This window comes from Siniperca chuatsi, linkage group LG22 (assembly GCF_020085105.1).
Source record: "Siniperca chuatsi isolate FFG_IHB_CAS linkage group LG22, ASM2008510v1, whole genome shotgun sequence".
Classification (NCBI taxonomy): Eukaryota; Metazoa; Chordata; class Actinopteri; order Centrarchiformes; family Sinipercidae; genus Siniperca; species Siniperca chuatsi.
Window position 1 is genome coordinate 16560385 of NC_058063.1, and position 27013 is coordinate 16587397.

At 41.3% G+C, this 27013-nt stretch overlaps 3 protein-coding genes across 3 annotated transcripts; all 3 read left to right on the forward strand.

Moving 5' to 3' along the window:
* Window positions 1-235: 235 nt before the first annotated feature.
* Window positions 236-9120, forward strand: LOC122870585. Its single transcript, XM_044184894.1, has 8 exons — window positions 236-357; window positions 1089-1363; window positions 2396-2511; window positions 2730-4529; window positions 5721-5957; window positions 6058-6282; window positions 6548-6617; window positions 7128-9120. Exons 2-8 carry the CDS (start codon window positions 1192-1194, stop codon window positions 8201-8203), a joined length of 3696 nt encoding a protein of 1231 aa, XP_044040829.1. The 5' UTR covers window positions 236-357; window positions 1089-1191; the 3' UTR covers window positions 8204-9120.
* Window positions 9121-9184: 64 nt separating this feature from the next.
* On the forward strand, window positions 9185-11853 carry LOC122870689 (E3 ubiquitin/ISG15 ligase TRIM25-like). The gene is made up of 4 exons (XM_044185052.1): window positions 9185-9209; window positions 9872-10080; window positions 10824-11195; window positions 11433-11853. The coding sequence occupies exons 1-4, from the start codon at window positions 9185-9187 to the stop codon at window positions 11499-11501; spliced, it is 675 nt and encodes a 224-aa protein (XP_044040987.1). The 3' UTR covers window positions 11502-11853.
* A 3122-nt stretch (window positions 11854-14975) lies between these two features.
* LOC122870586 lies at window positions 14976-26299 on the forward strand. The gene is given in 10 exon segments (XM_044184895.1): window positions 14976-15256; window positions 16687-16802; window positions 16889-17872; window positions 17875-18690; window positions 19882-20118; window positions 20237-20300; window positions 20303-20460; window positions 20726-20795; window positions 21306-22055; window positions 25206-26299. Coding segments are annotated over 10 exon segments (3378 nt in total). The 5' UTR covers window positions 14976-15081; the 3' UTR covers window positions 25214-26299.
* The last annotated feature ends 714 nt before the right edge of the window (window positions 26300-27013 follow it).

The following is a 27013-nucleotide window of genomic DNA, read 5'->3' on the forward strand; positions in this document are numbered from 1 at the left end:
CCAAAATCCAAGAATCCAAAATAGGTCCACGGGAGAACAAAAAAATCCAATACAAACTCACGGTAGATATGCTTGGCAGGAAAAACACCATGTGTACAACAATGATCTAAGAAAGAACAAAGAAAAGACCTAGACTAAATACCCTAGGGGAGGTGAGACAACGAGACACAGGTGCAAACAATCAAGGGAGGACCTACAATCAAAACTGGAGGGAAAACACAGACAGGAAGTAATAACACAAGACACACAAAGGAAGAAGAATACAACCAAAAAATAAACCAGGAAGTGACAACAACTAAACTACCACAACTACATAGTGTCTCAGATGGCAAAACAATAGTTTCAGACACTACTCTGGTCAGTCCTTACTATTATTGATGCTACTTTGTATTTTGAGTTGATGTGAGTCTATTAAATAGGATTTAATCATTCTTACTAGACATTCAGACGACAGTACAAACTGGAGACACACTGTATAGTGGAGTATGCACATGGATAGTGAATGGTTTTGGACACAGCCAGTGTCTTTGTCAGGGGTCACAGTCAGCTACAGCCCAGCACTCCTGCAGCTAATGGAGATATACTGTGTTGCTCTGATGCTGCATGGTGAAGAACAGTGTCTGAAACCGTAGCAGGGTGCATGCTTGCCAACACAGGAGCGTGACATCTGCTCTTCCATTCTCAGGTTACTCACCCTCCCTGTGCTGAGATACCCTCAGTTGACTGTTTACACCTAAAACTAATACAGTCCTGTAATAAGTCCTACCTTCATGAACAGGTGTCATCTTATTGATGTGTATGTCTGCCAGTTTGTGAATGGTTAGCACTTCAATACTCAGCCACATATCTTGTTTTAATAAGGTTAAAAAAAAAAGTTGTTTTTTTTTATTAAATTGTGTGCATTATTTTGTATTGCTTGGAGTAGGCGAGTGTCAGTGTTGTTTTCATGTTTGCTGCTTGGCCACAAAACAATTCGAATACAATAATGTGTTTCTTCTATTTTAGGATGAACAGTTATGTAATATTGCATGGATGGCACCTCCCTGTTGAACAGTCACCATTGTGATATTTGACTTTTCCACCACTAGGGGCGCAGTTCGTCCAGCAGGATCAGATGGGCGACACTGTAAACACACTGCGCTCTTCACACCAGATAGTTGGCTTCATTCCTCTCTCCACAAGAGCTAAACGATGGGTGATATTTACCAATATCCCGTTTTCTTCGAGTGTCACAGCCTGCCGGAGCAGATTAAGAAAATAGAAAAGTATTTCCGTGTTCGCCGCAAATCAGGCGGAGGGGACTGCGGAGCGCTGACGCGTGTGGATGATAACGTCTACAGCCTTGCTTTCAAATATGAGGAAAGTAGGTCATAAAACTCAACAACTCATGTTTTTAATTATTTAATATTGCGAACTGTCTTGTAATGTTGTTTTAAGACGTAGGCCTACTTATGTTTGAACTATAAGTAACTGCATAATACATTGATTTATTTTATTTTGTTCGCCTACAAAACAAAATAATATGATCTGCTATTATCTGTCGAGGTGTAGGCCTGCCGGATTCACCGGGAATGTTGAGACTGGATCCTGAACAGCGAAATACTAATGTTAAACTTTCAGCTTCAAACTGAAGCTTAAATGCTGCCAGATGTCAAAGGAATACAGCAATAATAATCCATAAAATGATTGACTGTACATAACTTGAGACAGTAAAATCAGCTGCTGTCAGTAGTGGAAGAAGTTCTCATATCTTTTACTTAAAGCAGCAATATCTCTGTAGAAATACTCTGTTACAAGTAAAACTCATTCAAGATTTCACTTAAGTAAAAGTGCAAATGTATGAACAGCAAACTGCACTTACAGTATTAAAGTAAAAGTAGGCCCACTTGTTTGGCAGAATTGTGCCTTTCAGAGAGTTATGTTACTATACTCCAGCTGTCAGATAGATGTAGTTGAGTGAAAAGTACAGTATATAAGTATAAAGCTGCATCAAATTGAAACACTCAAGTAAAGTAAAAGGGCCTCAGATTTGTACTTAAGTACAGTATTTGAGTAAATGTACTTAGTCACCTTCCATCATTGGCTGTTGTCCATAAAACATGACATTGTGACTCATGTTGAAGTATTGTATTATGGTGCACACTGTGTGAGAGAGAGGTTTACACTCTGGGCACAAACAGCAATAGTGTTCAGTTGCATAAATAGAGGGAGGAGAATGAGGAGAGAAGTAAAAAATAAGGAAAGACAGAGGATAAAAAAATCCTAAAGTTGCCCTACATTAGGTTTTATCATCTGCCCTTCCTTATTTTCTAACAAGTGACAGAAAAAGAGAGAAAGAGAGACTCATCTAATTATTTGAAATTCACAATAACTAATGTCACTGTTTCTGTCTTAGATCAGCAGGCAGTCCTTCAGAGATCTGAGCATATTGTGGATGGTCTGGTGATCACTGTCCGAGGCAGCCTGGAACCTCGCACCCCCTCTCCCATCACCACCTCCACTGCAGCTCAGGTTAGCACAAAATGTCTGTCATTCAGTCAAGGTAGTGTATTTGCAATATACATTTATATTTCCTCATTTCATGTAAACACTCTACATTGATGTATATGATCATATTATAATAGGAAGGGCTTTCTTCTGACAATTCAACTGTTTCTTTGCATTTTGCGAAAAAACTGAGGCAAGTAAACTGTTGTTGTCATTATTTGGATATCTCTTTTTTAACACAGAGCCCACAGGCCATTCCTGCCTCAACTCCTCCACCAAGTGGTGAAGAATATGAACTACAACTTGATACTTACCTCCTTCGTTACCTAAAGGAATGTCCCAAGGCTGGGAAAGAACTAGAGAAAGAACTTGCCTCTGTGGCCTGCTCTGCCCAGCTTTACCCAGAGGAGGAGAGGGTTTTAGTCAGGAGTTTAGCTCAACCTGGTGCTGTAGATGAAGCTAGAAATCGGAAAGTCAAGGTAGGCAAAATCTTTGATGGCTACCTGTGCCACTATGAGGTGGACCCTCACAAAGTTAAAGCTTTGCTTCAGTCCTGCAGCTCTGATCAGACCACAGATGAGGTGAAAGTGTACAGCGAGCCTGGGGTGGCTGTTGTGGTTGGGGAAAGTGCTCAGGTGAAGGCCAGGTTGATGGATGTAGAGGACAGGTCAGGTTTAAGTGAGACGCAAACCAGCATTCGTCGACTGGGCAAGGCCAAGCTCCGCCTCCTCTGGAAAGAGATTGAGCACAGTTTGCGACGAGATTTTCCAGGAGTGAAGGTCACGCAGGGAGATGCAGGTCAGTTAGTTTTGGAAGGCACTGTGGAGGAGATTCTTAAGGCTGGAGATTGGATCTCTGATAAGGAGAATTTGGTGTTAGAAAGGACAGTTTCTGATAGGAGCCCACATTTTTTGGCCTTTCTAAGGAAGGCATACGGAGGTCCGGGGGTGCTAAGTGACTTTTTAGGGGTTGGTAACAAAGTGGAAATAGAGTTACGAGACACAGAGCTACGTTTCTTCACTCTCTCTGCTGATAAACTGGATGACACAGAGAAAAAACTGCAAGAAAAATTCAAGGAAGTCAAGATTGATGTGCCTAACTGCTCTGCTGTGCCATCTGAGCTTCGGGAAAAGCTGAAGTCCAAGACAAATGAGATGAACCAAGGGCAACATAGGGCTCAGGTCGTGTTTGGCTCAGACAGCGCAGTGTGCTTACTGGGCCACACGAAAGAGGTTGAAGAGCTGAGTGAAGCTGTCATACAGTTTATTTTGGACCAGTCTAGCGTGCAAAGCAGGGTTGCACAGAATTTGGCATCTTTAAGTTTACGTGAAGTAAACACAACAGTGGCTAGCTACAGCCTTCGTGACGGGCTCCAGGTGCTGGTGTGTCAGGGTGACATCACCAAACAGGATGCTGATGCCCTGGTGAACGCTGCCAATGAAGATCTGGACCACTGTGGAGGTGTTGCTGCTGCCCTGAGTAAAGCAGGCGGTCCTGAAGTACAGAGTGAAAGCAGTGACTTAGTAAAGTATATTGGGAAAGTCCATACAGGTGAAGTGGTAGTGACCACAGGGGGGAACTTAAACTGCAAGAAACTGCTGCATGCTGTTGGGCCTGTTGGTGGAGAAGCAGGTGGCAGAGAAAGGATCTTACTCAAAAAAACTGTCCATTCTGCTCTGAATTTAGCAGAAATCATGGAGTTCCAGTCTATAGCCATGCCCTGTATCAGCTCAGGTGTGTTTGGTGTTCCTGTCACTGTGTGCTCTGAGGCTATTGTAACTGCTGTTAAAGAGTTTGGCAGTCAGGGAGGGCGAAGTCTGAGCAGAATAATCCTGATTGATAACAGAGGAGAGGTGGTGAGGGCCATGCAGGAAGCATGTGACAGACTTCTCCAAGTGACACAATCCGGAAACGGTGCACCAAGTGATTTGGGATTCCAGATGGATGTTGCCCAAGATGACATAGAAAAAGGAGCCACTGCTGGAGCTCCTGGAGATGGTGTCAGTCTAGAGATCATTCAGGGAACCATCGAGACCCAGCAGGTGAGAAACCTCTCTGAGATTTTAAGAAAATGTATATGTATATTTTTCTTTTAAGAAAAAAACTTCAGGACAGGCGCGAACCACAGGGAGATGGAGGAGGGGGGCACCAATTCATTTGATTATTTCAAGCAATTATTACGTAGGCTATATCTTGTATTGCCTAATGGTGCCTATTGTAGTTGTGCGTCATCTTAAATTTAAATATTTAATCATTATGATTATTATGATTGATGATCAGTAGGCTGTTTTGGTGCCCCCTCCGGCACTTGGTGCCCTACGCACAGCACTGGATGCGCATGTACGTAGCGGTGGCACTGCCTACACTCAATACTGTGTCTGAATCCATCCTGTGTAGACACAGATGGAGCACTGAAGCTGCTTCTGCTCTGCTAACGCGTGTTTTTGCTACATGGGCTGCGTTAACACTGTGTTAGAGTTTGGCATTAAGCATGGCCACAATATTATAGGCCAGTGTGGTAACCCACTGTTATGAGGGGGAAGGTGCAATGCATACATTTACAGTACTGCATGGCTAAAGCCACTGAAATGCAAAAACCATGGAAGCAGTGGAAATGCAGCATAATACAATTACAGTTACTGGCATGGCAATCACCTGACTCTGCAGTTCCCTTTAGCTCTATGGAGCTATTCAGTGTCTTGTAGCTTGTTGTTTTGGCAACTTTTCTGTCTTTTAGTTTATTCTCACCGCTGTCATCAGCATTGCTTCAATTCAAGTTTTCAGCCAAAACCTCGAACAACCCACTGTATCATACCTGCTCAGCACCAAACTGAGCTAAAAGGACAGTGAATGTCAGACTTATATTCACCAAGACTCCCAATGAATGCTTATGTTGTTCCATGTCTGCTGCATGTGGAAATAAGCAAGTGCATGCTAACAAGTTCACCATATCAACCTGATAGTCTGTCAGTGTTGTGTTTTAAAGATTGTTTCTGCTGTGCAAGTGGTCAGTTATTGCAAGATACCTGTGTTTTGAGTCTTTATAACTTTTTATGCCTGGTACTTCAGGTTACACATTTCTGAAATCTAGATTAAAATCACCCAATTTAGGAAGACGTGGATGTGAAAATTAAGTCTATAAGAAGACGTAAAACTTATTTCTTCCTGTGGGTGTCAGCTGATTTAAACTGTGGAGTGTTCAGCCCCCACCACAGCTCCTGCTCTCCTTCTAGGTGGATGCTCTGGTATCGCCCATGGTTGGCCATGATCCTCTCTCTACCTGTGTTGGAAACACTTTGTCCAAGATGGTTGGATCCCAGCTGACTGCAGGATTTAGAAAGGAAGCAGGAGAAGCAACGCTGCCTGGTGACACAGTCCTGGTGGAGGGCTTGCCTGGACTTCCATCTAATGCAGTGTTCTTCGTCAACCTCGTTCCCTGGGATGATGACCAGGATGGAATTGCAGTCCAGGTGAGATAGTGGAGGAGTGCTTGTTTCACTTGTGGCTTACCTTCTTCTTAGTATTTCCTATGTCTAGCCTTAAAAATCATTGTATTCTGACCTTTTCCAGGTTCTGAGACTGGGCATCAACACAATCCTAACTTCCTGTGAGAATAGAGGGTTTGGATCTGTTGCTCTCCCTGTGCTCGGGGCTGGGATTGCCCTGCATTTTCCTGACAGCGTGGTAGCCAGGGTTCTACTGGAGGAAGTTCATAAGTTTGACCTCAACCGAGACAGCAGAACACCATTGCTGGTCCGCATCGTCATCCACCCCAGTGACGAAGAGTCTAGTGAGGTAATGGAAAATGCATTGTGCACAGACGTGTCCAAATTTCTTGGCTGATGATAATGAGTGTGATTCATTTAGTGTGTCTTCGTACCGGCATTCAAAAATAACACTATTTTATAAACTCCAAATCTATTTATGGTCAATTATTGCTGAAGTAATTAACCAGTATAATCAGTTGTATTTATAAACATCAGCTTACATTTTTTCTTTCTTAACTAGATGACTATATGCTGGAATTGGTATTAAACCATATGCTTACTTGTCTCTGCAGGTGTTCACATCTGTCCAGGAAGCTTTCCAACTGAAAAGATTCACAAAAGATGTTCACCAACCAGACCAAGGTGGGTATAGTTATTATATGACAGCAAATAATTGGAAATAAGTCCTGTGGCAGCCATTTTTCATGTTTTTAAGTGCATTTGTTACTTATTTACTCTCAGATGTATTTGATTTGGCTATACTGCAGTAAAGTGTAAATTGTCACCCAGCATCAAAAAAGTATTTGTTGCTTGCATGAATAACAATTTCTTTTCTGGAACAATTCAGGTGATTTATTCTGTCAGTGTTATAAAATGTGACTGCTGTAATGACTAATTCACCATGTTATAGATGAATATGATATAGAACTTTTTTAATATCTCAGTTGATTGTTTCTTTTATTTTCAACCAAATTAGCCACTGATATTTCCCCTAGATATGAGCACGCTAATGCTGTCATTCAGGAGTGCTTCTTTATCTGAGCCTTTATCTGTTTCCCCAAAAAATGATAAAACTGATCTTGAAAGCTAACAGCTAAAGAAAGCAAACAAGAAAAAGAAAATGTACTTAACAGAGTCATTCTTCTCTTCTAGTGTCAACTCCAAAGAGGATCGTCCTGCTGGGAAAAACTGGATCTGGGAAAAGCAACCTAGCTAACACCATATCTGGAGAGAAATTATTGTTTACCACAAACCATTCTCCCAACTCTGGAACACGAAAATGTCAAACAGAAACCAAATCTGTCAATGGAAGAAGCATCACTTTGATCGACACTCCTGGTTTCTTTGATGCAGATAGATCTGAGGAGGACATGAAGCCTGAGATAGTGAGATGTATCACAGAGTGCGCCCCTGGGCCTCATGCTTTTCTCATTGTGCTTAAAGTGGAGAAATTCACAGAGCAGGAGCAGGCTGTCATCACTAAAATCTGCCAGTATTTCTCTGAAGATGCTCTAAAATATGCTGTAATTGTCTTCACTCATGGTGACCAGCTCCCGAAAGGAATGAAAATTGAGGAGTTTGTCAGTCAGAATAAGAATCTGAGTGACCTGGTGAAGAAGTGCGGAGGCCGGTGCCACGTCATTGATAATAAATACTGGAAGAACAAAGTGCAGAACAACTACAGGAGCAACCAGTTCCAGGTGGAGGACCTACTCAACACAATAGACAAGATGGTGATGGAAAACAATGGAGGCTACTATGTCAATAAGATGTTACAAGCAGTGGAGAAAGAAATACAGAGAGAGGAAGAGCACATAAGACAGACATCAGACAACATGCCAGTGGAAGAGATCAGGAAACAGGCTAAAACCAGAGTGTCTGAGAGGTTTCTGATCCAACTGGCAGGTACTGCAACAGGAGCATTGTTAGGAGCTTTTTTTGGTGTGGCAGCAATGGTTGGATTAGTTATCACAGCTGTACAGAACGTTAAAGCACTCGCACAAAGAATTCCAGCACTAGGAGGAGCATACGCTGCTGCAGCAGCAGGAGGAGCAGAAGTAGCAGTCGCTGTTGGAGTCGTGGCAGGTGTGACTGCAGCGTCAGCAGGAGCAGTAATAGGTGGTGGTATTGGACATGATGCAGCTGAGGGAGCAGAAACACCATGGGAGGCAGTAGAGATGGCAGCTAATGCTGTCATCAACAAAGGAAAAGCTACATTAAAGTTGTAGCAACAGATTTTTTTGCCGCTTGGAGGCAGCGAGACAACATGAAGATATTATCACAAGTTGAATCTCAGACCACCATTTCTGTTTAAAGAGGGGTTTTCTTTTTTCACAAAAATGGCTTCTTTGACTCCTCTTTCAAACCAACTCTTCTCTCTAAGATTCTAAGTAGAGAGAAGAGTTGGTTTGAAAGAGGAGTCAAAGAAGCCATTTTTGTGAAATATTCACTCTCCTTTTATCTCTGTTTTTGTCTCCTCCAACTCTGGAGGGAAAGATCTGCTCTGTTGGTGCTAAATGCTCCACTGTGTTCACCAGCTAATCGCTAACTTTGTCTGTCTGCCGTTTGGTGTTGAGCAAGTAGTGGACTACAGAGATTTTTGCAGAAAACAACAGCTGCCTGATGAGGGTAGAAACAAGGTTGATAAGAGTTTGCTGGCCAAAAAACCAAAACAATGAGCTGAAAGAGGTTAAAAAGGCTCCATAGAGTGGAAGGGAATTGTAGGACAGGTGAAAATTCTATGTGGGTTTGACAACTTTCACAAAATGCATAGTGGATCCATTGTAAATTAAAAAAATATATAAAACTGATTAGCAGCTTTAAAGTGCAGAATGTTTGGGGCAGTGCCCTGAAAAAGATGGAGGGATACTCATTTGTAAAACACTTGTAAATTATGTAGTAATCATTCTAATATAAGAACAGTGGGCTCCTGCAGTCTTTATATATTGGTAATGTATAAACAAAATGTATAGATAAATTAATAAATAAACAATGTTTAATTGTCTGACAGTGGTTGTTTGAATGTGGACTATCCAGAACTTCAAGGTGTTCAATTATGTACTTTTTTTCTACTGACCTCTTTCTCTATACTAAGCCATTTGTTATACACCTGTTTTTCAACAATAAAATAACTGATTGCTAACAAGTCTTCTCATATGTCCATAATTTTCATTAGTGGGCTGTATGTCTGACTAGTTTACCTCATTACTATGGGATTCCTACTGCACCTGCAAGGTCTGATCAACAGGGGGCTCCCTAGAGCAGGAAAATGCTTTGTTTAATCAGATACCACTGGATTCTTTCACATCCTGTAAAGAGGAGAAGCATCAAGAGCAGTAGCAATGCTAGTATTTATGGGACCTTGAATTGAGATTTATCATACAATGGATGTAGTTATGGGTGATTTTGTAATGTAAGACCTTTTCTGGTTACACAGGGAGGTCAGAGGTCAAGTTACAGTGCTGATATGTATGGATAGGGTGTCTCAGTTAAAGCTGCATCTGAAAACTTGGATGTTTGTTGGGTATTTGATGACAAAGAACATTTTGTTGTGGATACACTGTACCTGAATCACAAAGTTATTATTTAATTTAGCAGTCCCCAGCTTCGCTTTCACAGTTTAAGGATCAACATTGGTGTTTTCACTGATTTAGCTCAGGAGTTTAAATGGTTTTAGCCATTTGTCCAGCATGTTTCATAGTTGTTGTTTTTTTGTTACTTTTGTACAACTTCAAAATAAATAAAATACAGACTCCACATGAAGCTCATAGCCTTTGCCCTTGCAGGGATGAATCAAGCTGCATTGAATTAAATCTAAATCTAAATGTACCTTGTTTTCCAAGTATTTCAGAGAAAATGAATCTCAGCAACACTCAAGTATTTTTACAAAACAAAAGTTGAGCTGGACCAGGATCAGTTCTGCTGTTCAGTATGTCTAGATCTGCCAAATGAACCAGTTACTATTAACTGTGGACACAGTTACTGCAGAGGCTGTATTGAGGGATGCTGGCACCAGAGAGAGGACAAGGGAACATACGGCTGCCCTCAGTGCAGGGAGACCTTCAGTCCCAGGCCTGTTCTGAGGAGGAACAACATGCTGGCTGAGGTGAAGGGTGAATTATAGTGTATTGACAGGAGAGGTGTTTGTATCTGCTCTTACCTGTACTTAACAGATAGTATTCACCTAGATTGTTATATTCCCTACTTTGTCCTGTAAATATACTTAAACCACTGTAGTCCTTTCTTCCTGTTTTTGCGTTGTCCCCTTGTGCCTCCACTCACTGAATCCAAATGTCTTCTTTGTGTTAAAATACAAACTGTAATAGAAAGAAGGAGTGGTTTTAGTCGAAACAGTAATGGTGGTAAGTTACTTTCTATTGAGATAAACGTGACATTTTTGGTGTCAATACAGGAATGATTTAACATTGCAAGGTAGGGCCTTTTAGCACATTTTCACTTCTATTTTCCCATAAATTAATAAAACAAACTTTCACATTTATATTTTGATGCAGATTAAAAATGTGTACTCATTTTTTATCATAATAACACAAATATAAGATTTGTGGGAGGTCATTTAAAATCTATTGCCATTACATACTGCAGTTTGTCCAACAGAGAGCACTGACTAGTTTATTTATAACTATAAAATGTTCTTCTCAGTACATATCTTGGTCACAATTCTTTAAAGAAACAAAAAAGGTTTATTTGTCAACATGCTTTTTTTAAAAACTGGTAATCTGTTTTTTAATTCAAATATCTATTGGTATCAGCCTCAAAAATCCAGTATGCTCAGGCTATGGTATGTGCTTTCTGAAGAGAGCTAATTTCTAACTTCCTATCATCCTTTAGCTTGTTGAGAATCTGAAGAAGTCAAGCACCCAGCAGGCTGCTCCCCCTGCTGCTGTGGCCTGTGCCGGCCCGGCAGATGTCGCCTGTGATTTCTGCTGTTGGAAACGAAACAAAGCCACGACGTCTTGCCTGACGTGTTTGGCATCTTATTGTCCAGCTCACCTCGAGCCTCACTACAGTGTTCCTGTGTTGAAGAAGCACCAGCTGGTCTCGGCTACAGTCCCCCTACAGGAAAAGATGTGTACGAAGCACAACAAGCTGATGGAGGTCTACTGTCAGACAGACAAGAAGTGTATCTGCTATCTGTGCATTATAGATGAGCATAAAAGCCACCGTACAGTGTCAGCTGCAGCAGAGAGGGCTGAAGAACAGGTAGAAACAGCAGAACTAGTGAACGTGAAACTGTAGACTGTTAAAATAAACAGGTCTGCAGTCAAACACATTGACATGTTTGTTACTTTTGAATTTTAGCCCAATCTTTAATTGGTACCAGTACCAGTTGTACTCAGTAGATCAGATGTGATTTGCAATAATAGAAAACTAAATAACTTTATTAATAAAACTGTTCACAATGAGTCATTTGCTGTAGCACCAACTATTTTTTTTCAGAAACAGCTAATTGTCATAAGAAAGTCCAGGAGAGAGAAAAGGAGCTGGATGAGCTGGTCCAGGCGCTGAAGGATTTCAAGATGTGGACATTCAGTATTTGATCCTGTGTCTGTATTCCCCACTGACTATAGAAGAAGTCTTGTCCAGGTTTTGATATCTGGCAAGGTGTGCTCATAAACCCAATTGTATCAACAACAAAAAATCTGAACTTGCTCAACCTTTTCCACAGAGAATGTTATTTTAAAAAGAAAAATCTTTGTTTTTCTGTTTTTCATTTTTTAGAATTTCTATCACTTTGTATAATTCTTAAGTTATGTCAGTTCCACATGACTGAAGATTCAGTACTGTACAGCCAAAGTACTCACCGTCTGTAAATGTAGAAGTTTAAACATGCAAAACTCGGCAACAAAGCACAGCTGAATGCATTGCCGAAAGGTGACATCTGCTGGCCAGATTTGTCAGTGCGACACATGATGACCATATTGGAATATCAAGTTTAATTTTGTAACAACTTAACTGAAAGTTAACTGGTGGTTATTCTTTGGTCCACAAAGTGTTGATTGCATTGTCACATTGTGTTTTTTTTATGGAATTGACATCAACTAGATTTTATGTGTTTTTTACATACAGTAAATATTATACTTGTAACTATTTGTTTTCTGGTCTCTGGCTTGTTGAATTCCCTCCAGACTTTCCAGTCCCTCTCCACCTCCTGTGAATCTCCAGACTTGCCTTCAGGTCGCGTTGTTCGTCCCCAAAGTTGGTTCAAAACTGTGACTGACTGCTTGTCCAAGCTGAGGGCTGACATAGAGAGCCTCCTGCAGGTCACAGGGCAGTGTTGTGCAGAGAGGGTTTGTCAGAGCGTCGTTACTGGGGGTCAGTGGCAGTGTCATACAAAGACATCAGCAGATCATCGTCACATGACTCAGAGTATGGAAAGAATAACAAGTCGTGGAGTTTAGAGTGCTCCCCAAATGGTTAGTCTTTCCAACACAACAGAAGCACAACAGTGTCAGGCCTTCAATCCTCCAGGATCGGAGTGTTCCTGGATTATAAGGCAGGTACTCTGTCCTTTTATAGCATCTCTGACACGATGACTCTGCTCCACAAAGCACACGCCACCTTCACCCAGCCTCTCTATCCTGGCCTTGGGCTGAAGGGTGATGATGATATGTCAACTAGTGGATCTTATGCAGAACTGATCAAGTTATGGTAATAAAATGTATATTGGGTTAATGTGTGCCACTGTTGATCAGGCTGTAATTGGCCCTCCAGTATAACTGGATACCATATGATAGATGAGAGGATGTGATTTTACAAGAGTGAAAATGGTAAAACGAACGTTGAATCCCACGTGCCCAAATGTTAAGGTCTTGCTAAGTCAGATTTTTGTTGTAGAGTTTTTGTGCCAATTTTCTCTGTAGCTTGTCAGCGCTAACAAGAAATGTTTTCTAAATAGTCCTGGCTCTTAGTTATTATGGCCAATTGCTTTCACTTGTTCATTTGGATTGCCAACTGGAATACTACTTTGCATAAAAAGGCTGCTCAGAAATGGTGACACTTCCTGTCATATAGAGTGGACATTTTCCGTTATTTACATTCTCCACCACATTGGATCATTTATATGCAGAAGAGTATGTTTTGATTATTTTCAGAGGAAAGAAAAGAATAAATAAATACATACTCACAGCCCATTGTTTGATTGTAATTTGTCTCTTGGCAGAACATTTCTAGGCAGATGAGTCTAAACAGTCTTACGTGTATTATTTGCACACCAAATTTAATAAGTTCATCTTTTGTATCTTAGTGTATTTAGCAGTTTGTTGGTGTCTGAAATCCTGAAATAATTCACCCTGTTGTCTATAAGGAACTACATAGTGTCTCAGATGGCAAAACAATAATTTCAGACACCACTCTGGTCAGTCCTTACTATTATTGATGCTACTTTGTATTTTGAGTTGATGTGAGTCTATTAAATAGGATTTAATAATTCTTACTAGACATTCAGACGACAGCACAAATTGGAGACACACTGTATAGTGGAGTATGCACATGGATAGTGAATGGTTTTGGACACAACCAGTGTCTTTGTCGGGGGTCACAGTCAGCTACAGCCCAGCACTCCTGCAGCTAATGGAGATATACTGTGTTGCTCTGATGCTGCATGGTGAAGAACAGTGTCTGAAAACGTAGCAGGGTGCATGCTTGCCAACACAGGAGCGTGACATCTGCTCTTCCATTCTCAGTTTACTCACCCTCCCTGTGCTGAGATACCCTCAGTTGCCTGTTTACACCTAAAACTAATACAGTCCTGTAATAAGTCCTACCTTCATGAACAGGTGTTGATTCAACTGTATGGTCAGTGTGGAGGCAGTAGTTTGTGGTGCTGTTGAGCTGTACTGTGTGATACTGAGAGGTGTTTCTATTATTTACGCAACCCTCGGTGATGTAAATGGGGTGAACAAAATAGAAAATATTTCAGGTTTTAATTTACCTAAAGATTGTGTTTGAACACACATTAGAAGGTATCTGTATTCCACAATGTAGTCTAATCCCACTTTAGCCTATTCCCTATTGAATGAATAAACAACTCAGATCTGAGTTACTGCCCGGTTGCAAGGACACACCCATAGCACTAGTCACAACTCAAGCAGCCAGGTGTGGTTCCATGAAGATTTGTCTTGACGCACAAGGACATTATTTGAATAATAAATTTGCTTCAGTGTAAAAGAAAGATCAACATTTTGACACATTATTACCCCAGCTGTAAAACATGTTTAAATACAATGGATTGTTATATGCTGACAGTACTTTTTACACAGCACTACCCCTCCAAAATCCTCAAGTATCTGGATTTCTTGGAGTTATTGGACTTGTATACACTAGGTGTTTGTTCATACGAGGCATAACAGGCTTTTACGCCTCTCTGGGGTCTAACTGACTCCATACACAAGTAACATCATATGTAGGACAACATAGTGTACATTTCTTTGTCTGTGAATGACTTTTTGGTAAACAAAAGGAATACTTTTTTCTTCATGCAGAGTCCATAAAACACATAAAACATGAATTTTTTGTTGTAATAACAATGCTTTATGGTGATTTCTGTATTTTGTCATCTTATTGATGTGTATGTCTGCCAGTTTGTGAATGGTTAGCACTTCAATACTCATCCACATATCTTGTTTTAATAAGGCTAAAATAAAAGAAAAGCAAATATTTAAAGGAAAAACGTTGGTTATAAATGGGGAAATAGCCTATTCGTATTTTTTGCACATACAGCATTGGTGTTTGGGACCCCAAACAATGAGAAAGTACAAGGACAAATAGTAAGTCAACATTTAAATTAAATTGTGTGCATTATTTTGTATTGCTTGGAGTAGGCGAGTGTCAGTGTTGTTTTCATGTTTGCTGCTTGGCCACAAAACAATTCGAATACAATAATGTGTTTCTTCTATTTTAGGATGAACAGTTATGTAATATTGCATGGATGGCACCTCCCTGTTGAACAGTCACCATTGTGATATTTGACTTTTTCACCACTAGGGGCGCAGTTCGTCCAGCAGGATCAGATGGGCGACGCTGTAAACACACTGCGCTCTTCACACCAGATAGTTGGCTTCATTCCTCTCTCCACAAGAGCTAAACGATGGGTGATATTTACCAATATCCCGTTTTCTTCGAGTGTCACAGCCTGCTCGCGGAGCAGATTAAGAAAATAGAAAAGTATTTCCGTGTTCGCCGCAAATCAGGCGGAGGGGACTGCGGAGCGCTGACGCGTGTGGATGATAACGTCTACAGCCTTGCTTTCAAATATGAGGAAAGTAGGTCATAAAACTCAACAACTCATGTTTTTAATTATTTAATATTGCGAATTGCCTTATAATGTTGTTTTAAGACGTAGGCCTACTTATGTTTGAACTATAAGTAACTGCATAATACATTGATTTATTTCATTTTGTTCGCCTACAAAACAAAATAATATTATCTGCTATTATCTGTCGAGGTGTAGGCCTGCCGGATTCACCGGGAATGTTGAGACTGGATCCTGAACAGCAAAATACTAATGTTAAACTTTCAGCTTCAAACTGAAGCTTAAATGCTGCCAGATGTCAAAGGAATACAGCAATAATAATCCATAAGCTGATTGACTGTACATAACTTGAGACAGTAAAATCAGCTGCTGTCAGTAGTGGAAGAAGTTCTCATATCTTTTACTTAAAGCAGCAATATCTCTGTAGAAATACTCTGTTACAAGTAAAACTCATTCAAGATTTCACTTAAGTAAAAGTGCAAATGTATGAACAGCAAACTACACTTACAGTATTAAAGTAAAAGTAGGCCCACTTGTTTGGCAGAATTGTGCCTTTCAGAGAGTTATGTTACTATACTCCAGCTGTCAGATAGATGTAGTTGAGTGAAAAGTACAGTATATAAGTATAAAGCTGCATCAAATTGAAACACTCAAGTGAAGTAAAAGTGCCTCAGATTTGTACTTAAGTACAGTATTTGAGTAAATGTACTTAGTTACTTTCCATCATTGGCTGTTGTCCATAAAACATGACATTGTGACTCATGTTGAAGTATTGTATTATGGTGCACACTGTGTGAGAGAGAGGTTTACACTCTGGGCACAAACAGCAATAGTGTTCAGTTGCATAAATAGAGGGAGGAGAATGAGAAGTAAAAAATAAGGAAAGACAGAGGATAAAAAATCCTAATGTTGCCCTACATTAGGTTTTATCATCTGCTCTTCCTTATTTTCTAACATCAAGTGACAGAGAAAAGAGAGAAAGAGAGTCTCATCTATCCATCCATCCATCTTCTACCGCTTGGTCCCGTTAGGGGTCGCGGGTGACTGGAGCCTATCCCAGTGACTTTGGGCCTTAGGCAGGGTACACCCTGGACAGTGGCCAACTCGTCGCAGGGCTAACACAGACACAGACAAGGACAGACAACCATTCACTCTCACATTCATTCAATACGGGCAATTTAGAGTTATCAATTAACCTACACATGCATGTCTTTGGACGGTGGGAGGAAGCCGGAGAACCCGGAGAGAACCCACGGTAACACGGGGAGGACATGCAGACTCCACCCAGAGAGATCGTGTGATGTTGGTCTGGTCCGGGAATCGAACCCACGATCTCCTTATTGGGAGGCAGGAGCTTTAGCCGCTCTGCCACCGTGCACCCCCGAGTCTCATCTAATTATTTGAAATTCACAATAACTAATGTCACTGTTTCTGTCTTAGATCAGCAGGCAGTCCTTCAGAGATCTGAGCATGTTGTGGATGGTCTGGTGATCACTGTCCGAGGCAGCCTGGAACCTCGCACCCCCTCTCCCATCACCACCTCCACTGCAGCTCAGGTTAGGTTTCTTTGCTTTTTGCGAAAAAGAACTGAGGCAAGTAAACTGTTGTTGTCATTATTTGGATATCTCTTTTTTTAACACAGCGTGCACAGGCCATTCCTGCCTCAACTCCTCCACCAAGTGGTGAAGAATATGAACTACAACTTGATTCTTACCTCCTTCGTTACCTAAAGGAATGTCCCAAGGCTGGGAAAGAACTAGAGAAAGAACTCGCCTCTGTGGCCTGCTCTGCCCAGCTTTACCCAGAGGAGGAGAGGGTTTTAGTCAGGAGTTTAGCTCAACCTGGTGCTGTAGATGAAGCTAGAAATTGGAAAGTCAAGGTAGACAAAATCTTTGATGGCTACCTGTGCCACTATGAGGTGTTCCCTCACAAAGTTAAAGCTTTGCTTCAGTCCTGCAGCTCTGATCAGACCACAGATGAGGTGAAAGTGTACAGCGAGCCTGGGGTGGCTGTTGTGGTTGGGGAAAGTGCTCAGGTGAAGGCCAGGTTGATGGATGTAGAGGACAGGTCAGGTTTAAGTGAGACGCAAACCAGCATTCGTCGACTGGGCAAGGCCAAGCTCCGCCTCCTCTGGAAAGAGATTGAGCACAGTTTGCGACGAGATTTTCCAGGAGTGAAGGTCACGCAGGGAGATGCAGGTCAGTTAGTTTTGGAAGGCTCTGTGGAGGACATTCTTAAGGCTGGAGATTGGATCTCTGATAAGGAGAATTTGGTGTTAGAAAGGACAGTTTCTGATAGGAGCCCACATTTTTTGGCCTTTCTAAGGAAGGCATACGGAGGTCCGGGGGTGCTAAGTGACTTTTTAGGGGTTGGTAACAAAGTGGAAATAGAGTTACGAGACACAGAGCTACGTTTCTTCACACTCTCTGCTGATAAACTGGATGACACAGAGAAAAAACTGCAAGAAAAATTCAAGGAAGTCAAGATGGATGTGCCTAACTGCTCTGCTGTGCCATCTGAGCTTCGGGAAAAGCTGAAGTCCAAGACAAATGAGATGAACCAAGGGCAACATAGGGCTCAGGTCGTGTTTGGCTCAGACAGCGCAGTGTGCTTACTGGGCCACACGAAAAAGAGGTTGAAGAGCTGAGTGAAGCTGTCATACAGTTTATTTTGGACCAGTCTAGCGTGCAAAGCAGGGTTGCACAGAATTTGGCATCTTTAAGTTTACGTGAAGTAAACACAACAGTGGCTAGCTACAGCCTTCGTGACGGGCTCCAGGTGCTGGTGTGTCAGGGTGACATCACCAAACAGGATGCTGATGCCCTGGTGAACGCTGCCAATGAAGATCTGGACCACTGTGGAGGTGTTGCTGCTGCCCTGAGTAAAGCAGGCGGTCCTGAAGTACAGAGTGAAAGCAGTGACTTAGTAAAGTATATTGGGAAAGTCCATACAGGTGAAGTGGTAGTGACCACAGGGGGGAGCTTAAACTGCAAGAAACTGCTGCATGCTGTTGGGCCTGTTGGTGGAGAAGCAGGCGGTAGAGAAAGGATCTTACTCAAAAAAACTGTCCATTCTGCTCTGAATTTAGCAGAAATCATGGAGTTCCAGTCTATAGCCATGCCCTGTATCAGCTCAGGCGTGTTTGGTGTTCCTGTCACTGTGTGCTCTGAGGCTATTGTAACTGCTGTTAAAGAGTTTGGCAGTCAGGGAGGGCGAAGTCTGAGCAGAATAATCCTGATTGATAACAGAGGAGAGGTGGTGAGGGCCATGCAGGAAGCATGTGACAGACTTCTCCAAGTGACACAATCCGGAAACGGTGCACCAAGTGATTTGGGATTCCAGATGGATGTTGCCCAAGATGACATAGAAAAAGGAGCCACTGCTGGAGCTCCTGGAGATGGTGTCAGTCTAGAGATCATTCAGGGAACCATCGAGACCCAGCAGGTGAGAAACCTCTCTGAGATTTTAAGAAAATGTATATGTATATTTCTTTTTAAGAAAAAAAAACTTCAGGACAGGCGCGAACCACAGGGAGATGGAGGAGGGGGGCACCAATTCATTTGATTATTTCATGCAATTATTACGTAGGCTATATCTTGTATTGCCTAATGGTGCCTATTGTAGTTGTGCGTCATCTTAAATTTAAATATTTAATCATTATGATTATTATGATTGATGATCAGTAGGCTGTTTTGGTGCCCCCTCCAGCACTTGGTGCCCTACGCACAGCACTGGATGCGTGTGTACGTAGCGGTGGCACTGCCTACACTCAATACTGTGTCTGAATCCATCCTGTGTAGACATGGATTGAGCACTGAAGCTGCTTCTGCTCTGCTAACGCGTGTTTTTGCTACATGGGCTGCGTTAACACTGTGTTAGAGTTTGGCATTAAGCATGGCCACAATATTATAGGCCAGTGTGGTAACCCACTGTTATGAGGGGGAAGGTGCAATGCATACATTTACAGTACTGCATGGCTAAAGCCACTGAAATGCAAAACCATGGAAGCAGTGGAAATGCAGCATAATACAATTACAGTTACTGGCATGGCAATCACCTGACTCTGCAGTTCCCTTTAGCTCTATGGAGCTATTCAGTGTCTTGTAGCTTGTTGTTTTGGCAACTTTTCTGTCTTTTAGTTTATTCTCACCGCTGTCATCAGCATTGCTTCAATTCAAGTTTTCAGCCAAAACCTCGAACAACCCACTGTATCATACCTGCTCAGCACCAAACTGAGCTAAAAGGACAGTGAATGTCAGACTTATATTCACCAAGACTCCCAATGAATGCTTATGTTGTTCCATGTCTGCTGCATGTGGAAATAAGCAAGTGCATGCTAACAAGTTCACCATATCAACCTGATAGTCTGTCAGTGTTGTGTTTTAAAGATTGTTTCTGCTGTGCAAGTGGTCAGTTATTGCAAGATACCTGTGTTTTGAGTCTTTATAACTTTTTATGCCTGGTACTTCAGGTTACACATTTCTGAAATCTAGATTAAAATCACCCAATTTAGGAAGACGTGGATGTGAAAATTAAGTCTATAAGAAGACGTAAAACTTATTTCTTCCTGTGGGTGTCAGCTGATTTAAACTGTGGAGTGTTCAGCCCCCACCACAGCTCCTGCTCTCCTTCTAGGTGGATGCTCTGGTATCGCCCATGGTTGGCCATGATCCTCTCTCTACCTGTGTTGGAAACACTTTGTCCAAGATGGTTGGATCCCAGCTGACTGCAGGATTTAGAAAGGAAGCAGGAGAAGCAACGCTGCCTGGTGACACAGTCCTGGTGGAGGGCTTGCCTGGACTTCCATCTAATGCAGTGTTCTTCGTCAACCTCGTTCCCTGGGATGATGACCAGGATGGAATTGCAGTCCAGGTGAGATAGTGGAGGAGTGCTTGTTTCACTTGTGTCTTACCTTCTTGTCTCCTTTACACCATATTATAGTATTTCCTATGTCTAGCCTTAAAAATCATTGTATTCTGACCTTTTCCAGGTTCTGAGACTGGGCATCAACACAATCCTAACTTCCTGTGAGAATAGAGGGTTTGGATCTGTTGCTCTCCTGTGCTCGGGGCTGGGATTGCCCTGCATTTTCCTGACAGCGTGGTAGCCAGGGTTCTACTGGAGGAAGTTCATAAGTTTGACCTGAACCGAGACAGCAGAACACCATTGCTGGTCCGCATCGTCATCCACCCCAGTGACGAAGAGTCTAGTGAGGTAATGGAAAATGCATTGTGCACAGACGTGTCCAAATATCTTGGCTGATGATAATGAGTGTGATTCATTTAGTGTGTCTTCGTACCGGCATTCAAAAATAACACTATTTTATAAACTCCAAATCTATTTATGGTCAATTATTGCTGAAGTAATTAACCAGTATAATCAGTTGTATTTATAAACATCAGCTAACATTTTTTCTTTCTTAACTAGATGACTATATGCTGGAATTGGTATTAAACCATATGCTTACTTGTCTCTGCAGGTGTTCACATCTGTCCAGGAAGCTTTCCAACTGAAAAGATTAACAAAAGATGTTCACCAACCAGACCAAGGTGGGTATAGTTATTATATGACAGCAAATAATTGGAAATAAGTCCTATGGCAGCCATTTTTCATGTTTTTAAGTGCATTTGTTACTTATTTACTCTCAGATGTATTTGATTTGGCTATACTGCAGTAAAGTGTAAATTGTCACCCAGCATCAAAAAAGTATTTGTTGCTTGCATGAATAACAATTTCTTTTCTGGAACAATTCAGGTGATTTATTCTGTCAGTGTTATAAAATGTGACTGCTGTAATGACTAATTCACCATGTTATAGATAAATATGATATAGAACTTTTTTAATATCTCAGTTTATTGTTTCTTTTATTTTCAACCAAATTAGCCACTGATATTTCCCCTAGATATGAGCACGCTAATGCTGTCATTCAGGAGTGCTTCTTTATCTGAGCCTTTATCTGTTTCCCAAAAAAATGACAAAACTACTCTTGAAATCTAACAGCTAAAGAAAGCAAACAAGAAAAAGAAAATGTACTTAACAGAGTCATTCTTCTCTTCTAGTGTCAACTCCAAAGAGGATCGTCCTGCTGGGAAAAACTGGATCTGGGAAAAGCAACCTAGCTAACACCATATTGGGAGAGAAATTGTTTACCACAAACCATTCTCCCAACTCTGGAACACGAAAATGTCAAGCAGAAACCAAATCTGTCAATGGAAGAAGCATCACTTTGATCGACACTCCTGGTTTCTTTGATGCAGATAGATCTGAGGAGGACATGAAGCCTGAGATAGTGAGCTGTATCACAGAGTGCGCCCCTGGGCCTCATGCTTTTCTCATTGTGCTTAAAGTGGAGAAATTCACAGAGCAGGAGCAGGCTGTCATCACTAAAATCTGCCAGTATTTCTCTGAAGATGCTCTAAAATATGCTGTAATTGTCTTCACTCATGGTGACCAGCTCCCGAAAGGAATGAAAATTGAGGAGTTTGTCAGTCAGAATAAGAATCTGAGTGACCTGGTGAAGAAGTGCGGAGGCCGGTGCCACGTCATTGATAATAAATACTGGAAGAACAAAGTGCAGAACAACTACAGGAGCAACCAGTTCCAGGTGGAGGACCTACTCAACACAATAGACAAGATGGTGATGGAAAACAATGGAGGCTACTATGTCAATAAGATGTTACAAGCAGTGGAGAAAGAAATACAGAGAGAGGAAGAGCACATAAGACAGACATCAGACAACATGCCAGTGGAAGAGATCAGGAAACAGGCTAAAACCAGAGTGTCTGAGAGGTTTCTGATCCAACTGGCAGGTACTGCAACAGGAGCATTGTTAGGAGCTTTTTTTGGTGTGGCAGAAATGGTTGGATTAGTTATCAAAGCTCTGCAGAACGTTAAAACGTTAATGACACTCGCACAAAGAATTCCAGCACTAGGAGAAACATGCGCTGCTGCAGCAGCAGGAGGAGCAGAAGTAGCAGTCGCTGTTGGAGTCGTGGCAGGTGTGACTGCAGCGGCAGCAGGAGCAGTAATAGGTGGTGGTATTGGACATGATGCAGCTGAGGGAGCAGAAACACCATGGGAGGCAGTAGAGATGGCAGCTAATGCTGTCATCAACAAAGGAAAAGCTACATTATAGCGATTATAGCCGAACTACATATGTATCAAATGACAATCTGAAATTGTGACACTGTGCTAGATTTGTAAACAAGCAACTGTTTGTATCGTAGAAAAGGTTTCAGTCGTCATCTGGACACTGTCACAGAATCAAGAATGACTTCCATGGGAGTCATTCTCAATCTTGATTCTGATGGGAGCCGTGTCCAGATGACTAGATGACTACGACTGAAACCTTTTCTACGATAGAACACTCCTGGACGAATGAGGGACTACACCGTCTTAAGCAACTGTTTGCTAACAAGTTTGCCAATACTGTGTTCACAGATTGTTTCTGCTGCTCCTGTGGCAAAAAGTGGCCAAAAAATAAAAATCAATGAATGCAGGTTTAAAGCTTTGCTTAGCATTGACTGCTTGAGGGCAGCTGAACAAACTTAAAACATCGTTCACATATTATCATCGTTTAAAGCTAGGGTAGGTAACGTTGGAGAAACTAGCAAGAGACAGCTAGATTTTGAAAGTATCCATTAGCAATGATTGGATGGGCTTATTACAGGCCTGCGACACACGGATACCAGATATTATTTCTTTTTTCCCGCAGAACATTTGATTTATTGATTGCTGTTGGGATGTAAAGACAAATACATTACCTACCCTAGCTTTAAAGTTGTTATGTTATAGTTACCTATTTACACATCTAGCAGACACAGAGCAACATTAGCATTTATTTAGAGTTGTGTTTCTGGCAACCTGGAAAATATTCACTCTCCTTTTTGTCTCCACCAACTCTGGAGGGAAAGATCTGCTCTGTTGGTGCTAAATGCTCCACTGTGTTCACCAGCTAGTCGCTAACTTTGTCTGTCTGCCGTTTGGTGTTGAGCAAGTAGTGGACTACAGAGATTTTTGCAGAAAACAACAGCTGCCTGATGAGGGTAGAAACAAGGTTGATAAGAGTTTGCTGGCCAAAAACCAAAACAATGAGCTGAAAGAGGTTAAAAAGGCTCCATAGAGTGGAAGGAACTGTAGGACAGGTGAAAATTCTATGTGGGTTTGACAACTTTCACAAAATGCATAGTGGATCCATTGTAAATACAAAAAAAAATTGATTAGTGCAGCTTTAAAGGGAAGAATGTTTGGGTCAGTTACCTGAAAAAGGTGGAGGGATACTCATTTGTAAAATACTTGTAAATTATGTAGTAATCATTCTAATATAAGAACAGTGGGCTCCTGCAATCTTTATATATTGGTAATGTAAAGAGGAGAAGCATCAAGAGCAGTAGCAATGCTAGTATTTATGAGACCTTGAATTGAGATTTATCATACAATGGATGTAGTTATGGGTGATTTTGTAATGTAAGACCTTTTCTGGTTACACAGGGAGGTCAGAGGTCAAGTTACAGTGCTGATATGTATGGATAGGGTGTCTCAGTTAAAGCTGCATCTGAAAACTTGGATGTTTGTTGGGTATTTGATGACAAAGAACATTTTGTTGTGGATACACTGTACCTGAATCACAAAGTTATTATTTAATTTAGCGGTCCCCAGCTTCGCTTTCACAGTTTAAGGATCAACATTGGTGTTTTCACTGATTTAGCTCAGGAGTTTAAATGGTTTTAGCCATTTGTCCAGCGTGTAGGAGAAAGTTTGACTCATCCTATATTAATGAAATTGTGTATAAAATAAAGTTTTTAATCAAATGTACAAGCCTTGAAATATTTAGCAGAATTTTCCTAAACCTTTGTTACAAGTTTCTGAATTTTCCTAGATGTTCCCTTAATAACTGGCCTAAAAAGTGTCCAACTTCATAGACTTGAAAGACATTAACACATTTTCTTGATAATTGTGCAGAACTTGTGGGCTCCTTCGTGGACTTTTTGAGCTTTTTATGCACACTTTCTTAGATTTGCAATGCTACAGACTTTGCTTGAGGGAATTACCCACCATTAGTTCATAGTTGTTGTTTTTTTTGTTGCTTTTGTACAACTTCACAATAAATAAAATACATGAATCTCAAAGCCTTTGCCCTTGCAGGGATGAATCAAGCTGCATTGAATTGAATCGAAATAAATATTGTGGAAATGTTAAAATCGGCATGACACTGAAATACCGATTCAAACTACATGACCCCAGTTTGTATCACAGGCTTACTTTAAAATATTTGTAGTCCTAAGCCTAATTCAAGATAACCCTGATGATAGTGATGTCATCAGGGTTATTTTCTCAGACTTTGAAATATCCCTTCAGAGCCACAGAGGACATTATACAATTGTTTACAGGCTAATTAGCACAAACCAGGACTGGTCAACTGATCTTGATGTGTGAAATTGGTGTCTGCCCCTTTAACTCAGTTTCTCTGAGCACACAGGTGATGTCAGTTATAATAGGATCTGGTTCAAGCAGGGAGTCAGCTCCTTGTTTTGGGATGCTGGGACCGGAGAGAGGAGAAGGGAACGTACAGCTGCCCTCAGTGCAGGGAGAAGAAACTTTCACATTTATATGTTGATGCAGATTAAAAATGTGTACTCATTTTTTATCATAACAACACAAATATAAGATTTGTGGGAGGTAATTTAAAATCTATTGCCATTACATACTGCAGTTTGTCCAACAGAGAGCACTGACTAGTTTATTTATAACTATAAAATGTTCTTCTCAGTACATATCTTGGTCACAATTCTTTAAAGAAACAAAATGTTTATTTGTCAAAATGTTTGTTTTTTTTTAAAACTGGTATCAGCCTCAAAAATCCAGTATGCTCAGGCCATGGTATGTGCTTTCTGAAGAGAGCTAATTTCTCCCAAAACTAATTGGTCATCTGACGTCAGTACTTTCCTGTCACCCTTTAGCTTGTTGAGAATCTGAAGAAGTCAAGCACCTGTGCCGGCCCAGAAGATGTCGCCTGTGATTTCTGCTGTGGGAAACGAAACAAAGCCACGACGTCTTGCCTGACGTGTTTGGCATCTTACTGTCCAGCTCACCTCGAGCCTCACTACAGTGTTCCTGTGTTGAAGAAGCACCAGCTGGTCTCGGCTACAATCCCCCTACAGGAAAAGATGTGTACGAAGCACAACAAGCTGATGGAGGTCTACTGCCAGACAGACAAGAAGTGTATCTGCTATCTGTGCATTATAGATGAGCATAAAAGCCACTGTACAGTGTCAGCTGCAGCAGAGAGGGCTGAAGAACAGGTAGAAACAGCAGAACTAGTGAACGTGAAACTGTAGACTGTTAAAATAAACAGGTCTACAGTCAAACACATTGACATGTTTGTTACTTTAGAATTTTAGTCCAATCTTTATTACCAGTTGTACTCAGTAGATCAGATGTGATTTGCAATAATAGAAAACTAAATAACTTTATTAATAAAACTGTTCACAATGAGTCATTTGCTGTAGCACCAACTATTTTTTTTCAGAAACATCTAATTGTCATAAGAAAGTCCAGGAGAGAGAAAAGGAGCTGGATGAGCTGGTCCAGGCGCTGAAGGATTTCAAGATGTGGACATTCAGTATTTGATCCTGTGTCTGTATTCCCCACTGACTATAGAAGAAGTCTTGTCCAGGTTTTGATATCTGGCAAGGTGTGCTCATAAACCCAATTGTATCAACAACAAAAAATCTGAACTTGCTCAACCTTTTCCACAGAGAATGTTATTTTAAAAAGAAAAATCTTTGTTTTTCTGTTTTTCATTTTTTAGTATTTCTATCACTTTGTATAATTCTTAAGTTATGTCAGTTCCACATGACTGAAGATTCAGTACTGTACAGCCAAAGTACTCACCGTCTGTAAATGTAGAAGTTTAAACATGCAAAACTCGGCAACAAAGCACAGCTGAATGCATTGCCCAAAGGTGACATAGAGAGCCTCCTGCAGGACACAGGGCCCAGGATCTCTGCCACAGGTACCTGATGATAAAAATAAAAAAAAATCCAGACTTCAAGTCCAGTGGTGTTTAGGATTTTTTTTTGTTAGTGTCTACTATAGATGTTGTGCTGCCACCTGTGCCAATGACCAGGAAAGAGTTTTTACGCTGTGAGTAAAACATTTAATTCTCTGCAGTTCCACAATATGCCAGTGCATTAATAATGAACTGAATAGCAAAAGTTTGATGTTAATTATATATATATTTTTCCTGCTTTGTTTTCTGTCAGATTGCTGTCCTCTAACACTGGAGAGAACTCAGTCCACAGATGCTTGTCCCTTTCACATCGATACCAGCGGGTGACGAGTGAAGCCAATAAGAAATATTATTCTGCTCACTCAGACAGGTTTATGAATGTCAGGCAGGTGTTGTGCAGAGAGGGTTTGTCAGAGCGTCGTTACTGGGAGGTCAGTGGCAGTGGTTGTACTTGGTCAGTGGCAGTGTCATACAAAGACATCAGCAGATCATCGTCACATGACTCAGAGTATGGAAAGAATAACAAGTCGTGGAGTTTAGAGTGCTCCCCAAATGGTTACTCTTTCCAACACAACAACGGAAGCACAACAGTGTCAGGCCTTCAATCCTCCAGGATCGGAGTGTTCCTGGATTATAAGGCAGGTACTCTGTCCTTTTATAGCATCTCTGACACAATGACTCTGCTCCACAAAGCACACGCCACCTTCACCCAGCCTCTCTATCCTGGCCTTGGACTGAAGGGTGATGATGATATGT

Coding starts and splice junctions, on each gene's coding strand:
- LOC122870585 (XM_044184894.1), top strand. CDS start 1,192: ATGGGTGATATTTACCAATATCCCGTTTTCTTCGAGTGTCACAGCCTG. Junction 2,512..2,729: donor CCACCTCCACTGCAGCTCAG/GTTAGCACAAAA, acceptor TTTTTAACACAG/AGCCCACAGGCCATTCCTGC. Junction 4,530..5,720: donor GAACCATCGAGACCCAGCAG/GTGAGAAACCTC, acceptor CTCTCCTTCTAG/GTGGATGCTCTGGTATCGCC.
- LOC122870689 (XM_044185052.1), top strand. CDS start 9,185: ATGGGATTCCTACTGCACCTGCAAG. Junction 9,210..9,871: donor ATTCCTACTGCACCTGCAAG/GTCTGATCAACA, acceptor ACAAAACAAAAG/TTGAGCTGGACCAGGATCAG. Junction 11,196..11,432: donor CAGAGAGGGCTGAAGAACAG/GTAGAAACAGCA, acceptor ATTTTTTTTCAG/AAACAGCTAATTGTCATAAG.